Source organism: Emydura macquarii, unplaced genomic scaffold, assembly GCF_026122565.2.
Source record: "Emydura macquarii macquarii isolate MOO-44397 ecotype Brisbane River unplaced genomic scaffold, CSIRO-AGI_Emac_v2 contig_2865, whole genome shotgun sequence".
Classification (NCBI taxonomy): domain Eukaryota; kingdom Metazoa; phylum Chordata; order Testudines; family Chelidae; genus Emydura; species Emydura macquarii.
Genome location: NW_027133002.1, coordinates 352,062 through 364,482, shown reverse-complemented (window position 1 = coordinate 364,482; position 12,421 = coordinate 352,062). Strand labels below are relative to the sequence as shown.

The window sequence follows — 12,421 nt, the reverse complement described above, 5'->3', positions numbered from 1 at the left end:
ATTTATAACTATGAATTGTCTAAGTGCCCTGAACTCTAGAGATTCTAGATACCCATGGAGCTCACTGGGGAATGCCAGATGCTTGGCATCTCTGATTTAGGCAGAAGTCTGTAATATATAACCACAGTACATGCAGTTAGCTACCTTGGGTATCCCCCAAGTGGCTGTCTGATACATTCATTATATACCATTCAGTTTCTCAACACCAGGCTATAAGACTATGATATTAGAAAAATGAGCACCTAAATGTTCATAGCTTCATTTTTCTAGATGGATTAGTTTAAAACAGTTACTTCAGAACACATTCTTATGGATAAGACTGTGTTTATTGTATTTGAGTCCTCACCTCCTCTTTCTTCTTTGGATCTGACATAGGGTTTCTGAAGAGAGGAGAATCTCCAAAGGGTGAGTAGGTCAAGCTGTTGAGGTGCTGCTGGAGAACTGCTTGTTGAGCAGCAGAAGCATTTGGGTCTGTCAATGCTACATAAAGTTAGAGAGGTTAGTCTTTTCTAACCATGTATTTAGCGCTCAGACTATCTGAGGACTGTTCTACTCTCACAAATAGTGCATTGAGAAGTGGCCCCTTCTTTATCAGATCTGTTCTCTGTGGGTACTCCCAACTGTATCTGCTGACTTCAATGACAGTAAGTTTTTATTGCTTTTTACCACTGTCAGCCCTGTAAAGCCAGCACTTCAAGGGACAGCATGCTAGATTCTATTTAGTGTATCAGATTTACCAAGTTCAAATCAGTTTCACCTGTGCAAAGCTAAAGGGAATGGAGTTGTGCATACTACCTAGGAACCTAATTTGGCTTGGCAGAAACTTAATGGTTCTGTACTTGTTAGTTTCAATACCAGCTTGCTGTATCCCAACAAAGTCTGATTAACTTGGTTGGTGCAAGACCCTTCCCTGAAGGTTCTACTTACTATCTTGAAGTTCATTTGTTCAGCTGATTGATCAATATGAACCCCAAACCTTTCAGAGTCACTGCTTCCTGGGATAGAGTCACTCGTCCTGTAAGTATGGCCTACATTCTTTGTTGCTAGATGTATACACTTACCCACATTATAATGCACAGTCTGCTTGTGCCCAGCTTACCAAGCAATCCACATTGCTCTGTTTCAGTGACCTCTTCATTATTTACCACTCCCCCAATTTGGACCATCTGCAAACTTTATCAGTGATGATTTTCCAGGACTTTAATAAAGGTGTTAAATAGCATAAGGCCAAGAACCAACCCCTGCATGACCCCACTAAAAACACACCCACTCCCCATTTAGAATTACATTTTGAGACCTATCCCGTAGCCAGTTTTTAACCCACTTAATGCATGCTGTTAATTTCATATTGTTCTAGGTTTTTTTTAAATGTCATGCAGTACCAAGTCAAGTACTCTACAAAAGAGTAAGTATATTACATCAGCACTATTACCTTCGTCATCCAACTTATCTCATAAAAGAGATAACATTAGTTTGACAGGATCTATCTTCCATAAACCCATGTTGATTGGCATTAATTATATTATGCTCTTTGAATTCTTTCTTAGAGTCCTCTAACAGCCACTCCATTATCTTGCCCAGGAGCAAGAACAGATACTGCTCCCCAGCCTTGGATTCAAGAAACTAAACTTGGCAAAGTGCACACTTACCCACAGAAGGCTGGGCAGCTCCAAAGCCCAGGGTGGCTGTTGATGTATTAAATCCAGGCGCTCCAAACGCTCCTGTTCCCAGTGTTCCACCTAATTTAGGCTGTGTGTTTCCAAATAGTGATGTTTGTCCTGCATTAAGAGCTACAGGGAGGATACCAGCAGTTTACAGCGGTTCCATCATGATCTTGCCGACAAATTAAGTTTATTTCACATGTAAGAATTCCTTTAACTATCATTTGTTAAATTGCTAAAAGAAAATTTACCACACCCATGATAAATTATCTGTTGATTCTTATAGTTCAAGGGTATACTTTCCTGTTCCGATCACATTACTAGAGCAAATTATTAATCTAATCCTATACATTCTCTGAACCACAGAGTTAACTATTAACTCTTGATAAGCTCCTACCATTCAGACGCTTTATATAAGAACCCAATTCCAGTACAGATTGGGTTTAAGTAGAATAAATAAAAGCTCACTGACCAGAGAGTTGAAAGTTGTTACAAGACTAGATACCACAACATATTGGCCATTTCTTAAACTTGTAGCTAATTAAATAGCATAACTTTTCTTTGTGAGCCCTCACTACCTACTTAAAAAAATCTTTTGCAAGAGGTCTTGTATGAACTACAAGGGGGTCTCACAGAGTGTTTAAGACAAATCAAAGAATGCAAACTCAATTTTGTTCTGCTTGGAGGAAGTCTTTGGATTTCCTCAACACCTGCCACTAACAGATCCTGAATTGTTACTACAGTTAGCAAGAAATCCCAATTATGGATGCACAGTATTACACACCATCCTGTGGAGGCTTTTTTTTTTTTTTTTTTTTTTTTACCTGTTCCAAACCCTGTTCCAAGTCCAGTTCCCAGAGTTCCAGCTGTAGGCTTATTTCCAAAGATACTATTCCCAGCAGGGCTTGCACCAAAACCTAGGAGTACAAAAGAATCAGGCAACTGCATAGAAGTTTGTTAGCAGTTCCATTTGCTTATTTTAGACTACAGATGGAGAACAGTCAGCCCCACAGACTGACAGCACACATTCATACATCAGGTAAGAAATAAATAGCTGCAAATTAACTTCCATGAAAAGATCCTGTTGTCTATACATTTAAATACTGAACACAAATGAATACATGAGAACTTAAGAGGAAAGGCCTGTGAAATCTATGTTGTCTTGTTTCAGAAAATAGAGTGAGCGGGTTTGGCATTTGCTACTTAAGAGAATAGCGATGGCAAGGATTTAAATAGTAATATAACAAATGCTCACCACTCTAGCACAACTACAAACACTATTACAGAACAGTATTGTCTTCCCAGACATGTTTCAATTACAGATATCAGGACTTCAGATTTTACTGAAAATCTGAAACAACCTCATGGCCCTAGATGTGGTAGCAGAACAAGATGTTTTAAAGTTTCTTCATCCCCAATGGACAAAACAAGTCCCATTGTACACTGTTTATACCACACACACACACCCTTCTGATTCTTACTGAAGAAGCAGTTCACAACTCAAGTACATAGGAGTGCACAATTCAATGCCATTTCTTTAATTTAAGTCAAATGCAATCCAAAACTAACATTATGCAGATTAGTGGTTAAATTGGAAGATTGTGAAGCCATCCAATTAAAAAGGGAGTGGTTAGTACATGCAAGGGCTACACAGAGTCAGACTAACAGCACTTTCAGAAATACCACCATACCAAAACTTCTATCTTCTGACAAGTTGCATCAATGCAACTATCACAGATTAGTTAAGAATGAAGCTTGCTACAGCAAACGTTGTTTGCTACCAAAAGTTTGCACTCCAGAGAATGCAAGTGCTCCAACACCAACAAAAACAGCCCAGAAACAGAATAAAACCTAAATACTCTTCTACAAGTCTTGGAACACATGACTTCAAATTGACCTTTTCTCCAACAAAAAAACCCTCAATTTAAGCCTGACCAGCACAAATCCACCCCATGCCTACTAGACTGTCCAGTCAGTCTAAGATCATTTGACAGCATCCTGAATCTGTCTTTTGGAAGAGATGAGAGGATTATAATTCTCTTTTTATGCCAATGTAAATCAGCATTTCAGTAGTACTAAAGCCACTATTTCACTCGATTTTAGCATGCAGCTTCTTTGGTCTCAGCTCTAAAAGATAACAGATTTCATGGGATTTCTTTAAGAGAACAATGTCACTGATTTGGTATCTTACACAATTCCCCTCTCAGTCACTCAACATCAGCTGCTTTTGGAGCCAACATTAATAAAATGCTCTGTACTTAACAAGTTACTAGTTCAAATATAACTGAAGTAGTGAGATATTGCAATAAAAATTAAGTTCTACACTCACCCTAAGTCTCAAGGTCTTCCTTTATTTTCCAACCATTTGTACAGACACCAACACCAATCAATACATTGTTTCCTTATGTCATTACCTCCTCTTTGTAGCTACTCCACACTTACAACTTCTTGGAGAATTTGTATTCTGTATTCCCATTCACACCTATGGGTTTTATACTGTTTGAATTAACATGCACTACCTGGTACTGCTATTAAGTAATGGTGCATTTTTTAAAAAATTCAACCACCTACCTCATAAGAGATTCAGAGAGTACTGTCTATAAAGTCAGCAAGAAGACAGTAGTATACTGAACCTGAAACTCCTACACAAAATAGAATGTGAAACCAGTTTACAAGCAAAGGAGGAACAAGTCAATGTCCAAGACTTCAAGCTTTCCCCTTCAACAACATGCATTAAGCCCAGCTTACCTGAGAATTTTGAGATTCACAATCATTTAGTATAAGATTCAGTAGCCTGGTGTGTGGTATACTCAGTGTAACTTTAAGAGAGTGAATCCCACTTTCTTATATGTACCAAAATTGGAAGTGTTTGTATTGGTTCCTAAAGTCAGGGTTGGTTTGTTACCAAAGAGCCCGCTGCCAGTGGTTGTACCAAACGAAGGAGCACTTGTCGTGGTGGTCCCAAATCCAGCAGGCTTACCAAACAGCGTCTGAAAGGAGAGCAACGTGCTTTTAAAACCCTGACAAAAATGTTACACCTACTATGAAATGCTGTTATAATGCACCTATGTACAATGTAGATTTAAGATTGCAAAAGGAACCTTAATCTCCTGATCCAGAATTAGCAGTGGTCCATTATCAGTTATATGTAAAACTTTGGGCATTGGTTTAGCTGGCTATCAGGAAAACATTGACAGCTACCATGAGGAGGAATTAAAGTCCTACTGCTGAACTAACTTAACAAGTCTATTACAAAAACGTCAGCATCAATATGTTTGCGATACAACCCACCAAGAGAATGCAAAGTTGAATTAGCTTTTATTTTAAATAACATGCCCAGAGTACTATAAGTACCACAAGTGCTCTGATGATGTGTAGAGCTAAGGCACTCAAGGTTCTGTATTACTCCTGTTATAGCTGTTTGGTTCATTTACCAACCCAAGGGGCTGAAGTCATGTCTTGGCATGTTAATACTAGAGCAAAGTTCATTACTAAAATATTAAAGTGTGTAAAATTAAATTCATGTGTGAACTAGTGATATTTGAAGTTATTTAGGATATTTTAAAAGTTAGTTCTTCCATTTTTATTCCTTGTGTCATATGTAGGACAAAGGTACTTAAACTTGGAGAAGTAGTTTGGCTCTGTTTACAGCTTTAGTCCTGTCTAAGCGTACACTCAATACCACTTACTCTATAGGTCAACTACTCAGGAACCTCTGTTATTTGTGCTTTTAACACTATACCCCAGCATCTTGAGCATGTCTAGACAGTACCTGCCATTTGCCTGTCAGTTCCCGTAACAGATGATCAGCACCTCCAGGAACACTAGTCCCATTCTATATATTTTATATTGTACCCTTAGTATAACAATGAAGGCTCTAGTTCCATGGGATTATAGTGAAATTACAAAAGCAATGTGGTTTTATAAAGTCACTAGAAGTACCCTGATGGTTCAAACTACACTACTTTGCAGGGGGACATTAATGCACAGAAACGTGTTACAGGCCTCTAGAAATAATTAAGTTTTTACATCTTTAGTCAAATTTCATTACTAAGGTACAGACATACCGAACCGCCAACACCAAATCCTGGGTTGGTTTGTCCAAAGAGACCAGTTCCCGTTCCCGTTCCAAATCCAGTGGCAGCATTTGTGTTGGCAGCTGTTCCAAAAAGGCTTCCAGGTTGCGAGGCTGGGGTTGCCCCAAATAAACCCTGCAAACAGTAACCTTGTTTGAAAAAAGGCCAGTCCCTGCTCTACCAAAAACAGTTCTAGAACTTTTGTTGGCCTATTGCAAAGATAAGTGGCTCTGCAGATCAGTCTCAATAATCAGAAGCCATGATAAACCCTTTCGATACTGTAGTGAAAACATATTCCATTCACTTATACCACAGAATAATGTATAGCTTTCAATAGAACGAGTTATCGTTCTCTTACCATTGTGTTCGTATTTGGTTGTCCAAGAGTGCTGGTGTTCCCAAAAGAAAAGCCAGTGTTTGGTGTTGTGGTGGCCTGGCCGAAAGGTTTGCTGAACAAACTGGTAGTCTGCTGAGACTGCTGACCAAAAAGGCTCCCTGCTGTTCCTGTTCCAAAGCCAGTTGTACCTATGATGGAAATGAGAGGTCAGATTACAGAATTAGAGCATGGAACCAAACTCATGCACAGTGTCGAGTAAGCTAAATGCACAAACCAGTAATTTAAATAAATGCTTGAACTCAAAATGGAGTAGCACAATATCATGTGTAAAGTTATTAATATTGTATCCAAAATTCAAACAGTTAGTGGTTCATGTACTCCGTTAGATGTGATTTTTATTTTTTTGCCTGCCTGTGATCATCAGGGCTGGTATTAAACAAATACTGGGATTTATTCTAGAGTAACAGCTTGCAAGTGTGATGATTATTCTCAAGTATATCTGACTGATCAATGATACGTTTCACATGGCTAGCTTGACCCTTATTGTTCCAACTGGACTGTAGTGTCAACATATGACTAGTCTGATTGTGTAGGGGGAGGGAAGACAACCAAGACAAGGTTAGAGAAGGAAACAATTCTTACAGAAGACACCAACATCAATGTCAAGTTCAAAGTCTATTATCTAGCAACCTCTACAGCTGCCAATATGTAAGACTGTCTGAACTCCTCCCAAATACTTTATTTTTTATTCTTTTCCAGCCTCTAAGAGAAAAAGCTTGACTAGTTCTGTTTGCATGTGACTGACACGAAGTGTTGAAAATACACACAAACAAAAACTTATCAGCCACTTCCAAGAAATGAGTTCTGCACTTAGTTTGGAAAGTGATAAAGTTCACTGTCATTGTTATCTCTTCATGAATTTCTATAGTCCAGCTCCAGCACCTATAAAAAGTTCTGTCTCTTGTGTTCACAATTCCAGATCCCTTGATTGGTTGGTCCAAAACTGTCATGGGAGATCATGGCCCCACAGAAAAGCAGGTATGGCCAATTTCATGAGAGACTTTGAATTGTGTATAAAAAACAGACCCTAGCATGGCTGGCTCAGTCCAAACCACAAGAACCAAAAGTGTGCCAAGGGGAGAGCTTCATCCCTGAGGCATTCACTGGTGTTTATTCAGCGTTTGTGCAGAGGTTTCCACCTTCAGTTTATGGGCATTGATTTTGTAGTAAGACAAGTCTGTTCTAATTCTGCACATCTCAAAGTAGGGAAATATTATGTTGGCAAAAGTTCTGTATTGCAACTTAGTTAGCAATCTAATCTGTTTCTGAGCTGTTCTTCCCAGAAACGCATTTCAGTTTTGGGCTAGCATTGTAATTTTTTAACAAAAATGCTTTGCTCCACTGGTCTGTAGTTAAAACATGGAATTTAGCATCCCAGAAGTGAATCACATTCACTTGGTTTTCAATTATTTTCATTTCAATTTTTTTCTTTGGTCCAGTGACCACTGCGATGAAGATAAGCACATGCTGCTTGTGCCAAGACAGCAGCAGGAGTCTTTCAGATATAGAAAAGTTGGAGTTATCCTGATTTTACTCTACTGAAGGAAGCAAGTTCCTGCAAGTGTTACGTACATTTTCCACTTCAGTTTTGTTGTGATTTAGTTGGCAGAACAGGGCTCCAGACTTCACTCCCATTTGTTTGAGCTGAATAACACTACCAGTATCAATATCAGTATTAGGTGGGTTGTATTCATCCATGATTTTTTCTTAATGGAACACAAGGACTTTATTGTATTGCCAGACCCCCTTCTGAGCATTTGTTGAAAGACAATACATTGGTGCAGGAATCTTAAAGAGGCATTCAATGGATGCAATGTTTCTATAACACAGAAGTGTTTAACAACCAAGCTTTGACAACAGTCATAATTTAGTTGTATAAAATGAGAATTTACTACCCAAATATATCTTCTCCCACCTTCCTCTTAGGACAATTTAAGTAGCCTAGAGGAAAATACTGAATTCTTAAATACCAGAGTTTATGGTGACAGTAAAGCCAGCAGGAATGTCAATACTTACTGGTTCCAAAAGCAGTTTTATTCGGTCCATATGAAAAACCCGCGTTAGTGGTGGAGGAGCCAAACAGCCCAGTAGCTGCACTGGATGTTGCTGTGGAGGATCCAAATAACCCTGCAGCTGCTCCCGCTGGGTTTGAAGGCCCTTTCCTGTTTGCCTGGTAATCTTCCAAACGGAGTTCCTAACAAAAAAGCCACTAGTTCTCTTTATGCAGTCATTTCATGTGGGACAAATCAAGTTTGAGCAATTGCATTAGCGCATCTCAGAGCTGCAAGCTCAGAAATTGGAGACCCTACCCCTCAAAACCAGCATCTACAGAGGATACATTCAAAGTTTATTGCAGCTTTAGAGATGTTACAGGTTTCAATGATATTCTATACTTAAAATGAAACACTGTCAGAACTGAAATAATTTAAAAAGGAAACTCACTGTAGTTCACGTTAAGCTTTAGAAAGTAAAAAAATGTTTTAAATAAAAAAAACCAACCTCGGAAAGTTAACAGGGCCTTTTGACTAGGAGAACTGTTTAAGTTTTACAAACAATTTGCCTTTCAAGTGAACAGCTTTCAGAGTTGAACCCTGAAGAGAAGAATTTACACTGGAGAGTTTAACAGTCCCTGACTGCTAATCATCCTCTCGTTCTCTCAACGATGAAGGATTGTTCTTTATAATAGGTTTCTCCATTCCTTCCTAAGATATTCTAAAAGTTAATTTCAGATCTGTAACATCTGTAAACGTTAAGCATTTTAAAGCACAGCTGATGCAAATGCATAGCGAATTGCTCCACCTGATGACAAGTCAGCCTGCCACAGGTACAGTAGAACCTCAGAGTTACAAACGCCTCAGGAATAGAGATTGTTCATAACTCTGAAATGTTCGTAACTCTGAACAAAACATTATGATTGTTCTTTCAAAAGTTTACAACTGAACATTGACTTAATACAACTTTGAAACACTCCTATGCAGAAGAAAAATGCTACTTTCCTTTTATTTTTTTTAGTAGTTTACTTTTAACACAGTACTGTACTGTTTTTGCTTCTCTTTTTGGGTCTCTGCTGCTGTCTGATTGCAAACTTCCTGTTCCATATGAGGTGTGTGGTTGACTGTTCAGATCGTAACACTGAGGTTTTACTGTATATCACTTTAGAAAGTTAGTCTTCAAAAATGACATCATTAAAATTATGCAGGTATTAATACAATACATTAATATTTGATATCAGGATGCTCATTTACTATAAGTCACAAGACTAAAGTAGCAAGTATGTTTAAACCTTTGATTTGACTGACCTCTAGGGATTTGCTTTCATACTCCTTCATAGCAGTAATACACTGGTGCTTAGTGCTGATGTTAGTACTAACTCCAGATTTTACCATAGTATCTGTGCCGGATGGTGGCTGCAAGAAAAGAGTTAAATACTCAATTTATTTCACATCTACCTATGTTTTATAAGTGTAAGTCTACTTTCCAGATACATACTGCTAAAGCCTAAATTTAGTACAGGAACTGAAATGGTGCAGCATAGAAGCATAGGGCTGGAAGGGCCCTCAAGAGGTCATCTAGTCCAGTCTCCTGCACTCTTGGCAGGACTAAGTAATACACAGACCATCCCTGACAGGTGTTTGTCTAACCTGCTCTTAAAAATCTCCAATGATGGAGATTCCACAACCTCCTTAGGCAATTTTTTCCACTGATTAATCACTCTGACAGTTAGGAAGTTTTACCTAATGTCCAACCTAAACCTCCCTTGCTGCAGTTTAAGCCCATTGCTTCTTGTCCTATCCTTAGAGGTTAAGAACAATTTTTCTCCCTCCTCCTTGTAATAACTTTTTATGTACTTGAAAGCTGTTATGTCCCCTCTGAGTCTTCTCTGCTCCAGGCTAAACCAACCCAGTTGTTTCAGGCTTGCCGCATAGGTCATGTTTTCTAGACCTTTAATCATTTTTGCTGCTCTTCTCTGGACTTTCTCCAGTTTGTCCACATCTTTCCTGAAATGTGGCACTCAGAACTGGACACAATACTCCGGCTGAGGCCTAATCAGCACCAACTACAGCGGAAGAATTACTATTCGTGTCTTACCTACAACACTCCTGCTAATACATCCCAGAATCATGTTCGCTTTTTTTGCGACAGCATTACACTGTTGATTCATATTTAGCTTGTGGTCCACTATGACCTCCAGATTCCTTTCCGCAGGACTCCTTCATAGGCAGTCATTTCCTATTTTGTATGTGTGCAACTGATTGTTCCTTCCTAAGTGGAGCACTTTGCATTTGTCCTTATTGAATTTCATCCCATTTACCTCAGACCAATTCTCCAGTTTGTCCAGATCATTCTGAATTATAATCCTATCCTCCAAAGCACTTGCAACCCTCCAATCTTGGTATCATCCGCAAACTTAATAAGTGTACTCTCTATGCCGTTATCTAAATCATTGATGGAAATATTGAACAGAACCGGACCCAGAACTGATCCCTGAGGAACCCCACTCATTATGTCCTTCCAGCATGACTGTGAACCATTGATAACTACACTCTGGGAACGGTTTTCTAACCAGTTTTGCACCCACCCTTATAGTAGCTCCACCAAGGTCGTATTTCCCTACTTTGCTTAAGAGAAGGTCATGCAGGACAGTATCAAAAGCCTTACTAAAGTCAAGATATATCACAGCACGTGTAGCTACAGCACGTGTAGCTATGGTCTTCAACAACAATCAGCAAATTCCCCACAGTAACACTCAGAACTCAGTGCAATTTGCCCTTTTAGTTTGTTTTAAAAGCAAAATGTCCCCAGACTTCAGATACTAATTCTCTAAATCCTTTCAGTTATCCCTTACCACCTTTCTTCCTACTCTAGGGAGAATTACATCAGTGTGCCACCACATCACATGTGCTCAAGTTTGTCTTCACTATTCTGTCCTTCCTGTGAAGTTCGTCATTTCCTGAAAGACAGTTTCAGTAAAAAGTCTCCATTTCTATTAGGACTGCGCACACAGCCTACTACAGTCTCAGCCTTCTTTATTTGTAAAGATCAGTCACAGGGGTGTTAGGCAGGATGCTCCCCCATCCTCAGAGCTTGAAACCTTTATTACCCCATTTTTGTAGTTTCTCCTCTTTCGGACCATCATTCTCTTCTCAACTGCCACAGAATCTTCAGCATCATTTATTCCAGACACCTCTTAAAGGGGCCTCATCCTAAAGAGTCACCTAAGAAAGGTTCTTCTTCATGTTTCAATTAATCTTTCTAGAGCTGCATTGACTCAAAAGGGGATGACATTTACTTTGGCCCACATACCAATAAACCTTAGTCTCCACTGCTATTAGTAAGAATTTAGTCTGGATTATGCAAGAGTTACAACAGAACTTTAACATTTGTCAGCCCTCCGAAAATTCTATTTTAAATGAAAGCTAGTAATAAAGTCTGTTTGGCAAGAATTCAGACATAAGCTCTAGGTATGTGCTTCTCTAACAAGTCAAGATGAGAAGTTAGTCTGTTTCCCATACAATTCAAGACTTTCCCATGCCAAAATAAATTGGTGAATTATTTCTGGACAACTGCTTCCACAGGCTACCTCCATTGCAATAGTTCTACTGCAGGGCACATGACAACACCAGTGTTGTGCCTTCTACAATTGCTTCTGAATCAATTATTTTATTCCACAGATCCTAGTAAGCCAACATTTTAAATAAAGAACATCAGCATATAGAGTTCCCTGCAGTAAGCAGAAGTTAGACCTTAAGAAAATAAACCAAACTTACATTAAACTTAATGGTAGTGCCAGTTGGAGCAGCAGTAAAGCTAGTTGGCCCAAAGAGAGAGCCAGATGTACCCCCAAAAGGGTTAGAGGTAGTGTTAGTGGTTCCAAAGAGACCTCCACTGCTAGTACTTGTTCCAAAGTCTGTAAATAAGAAAAAGAATCCATATTAAAATGAAAGTCATTTGAGATTTTCCAAGTGTATTTTTTAAGAACTACAACCCAATTATTTTATTCAAACCACACTAGAGTACTGAGATATTTGAGAGAGAGTTAAGTTTCAGAAGCAGACATTTAATCTTAAAGGCTTTTCTTCCAGCTCCTCCTTTCACATACCACCTAAATGTCTTTGAAATAGCTGACAACTTCATTGGTTGAGAGCAAACTTGGGATGGTTATATGAGACAATCATGTATAGAATCTATCAGGGGTTAAATATATAAAAACAAACCAAGACAACCACATGACCTTGTCTAGATATTTAGATCACCCCCTCCCTAACCATCATTGTACTACTATTTCT

General features: G+C 38.8%; 1 protein-coding gene across 6 annotated transcripts in view; it reads right to left on the bottom strand.

Moving 5' to 3' along the window:
• The window catches only part of NUP98 (nucleoporin 98 and 96 precursor), a 61,435-nt gene that overhangs the window by 38,690 nt on the left and 10,324 nt on the right, over positions 1–12,421 (bottom strand). For 3 of the 6 annotated variants that reach the window (XM_067568284.1, XM_067568286.1, XM_067568285.1), the window contains 9 exons: positions 11,903–12,042; positions 9,434–9,541; positions 8,151–8,328; positions 6,096–6,262; positions 5,729–5,872; positions 4,516–4,651; positions 2,486–2,578; positions 1,650–1,790; positions 347–480 (listed from right to left, as the gene is read on the bottom strand). In XM_067568284.1, coding sequence (XP_067424385.1) covers positions 347–480; positions 1,650–1,790; positions 2,486–2,578; positions 4,516–4,651; positions 5,729–5,872; positions 6,096–6,262; positions 8,151–8,328; positions 9,434–9,541; positions 11,903–12,042 — 1,241 coding nt within the window. The remainder of the gene's footprint in view (positions 1–346; positions 481–1,649; positions 1,791–2,485; positions 2,579–4,515; positions 4,652–5,728; positions 5,873–6,095; positions 6,263–8,150; positions 8,329–9,433; positions 9,542–11,902; positions 12,043–12,421) is intronic. The other 3 variants (XM_067568287.1, XM_067568288.1, XM_067568289.1) reach the window with 3 other exon arrangements.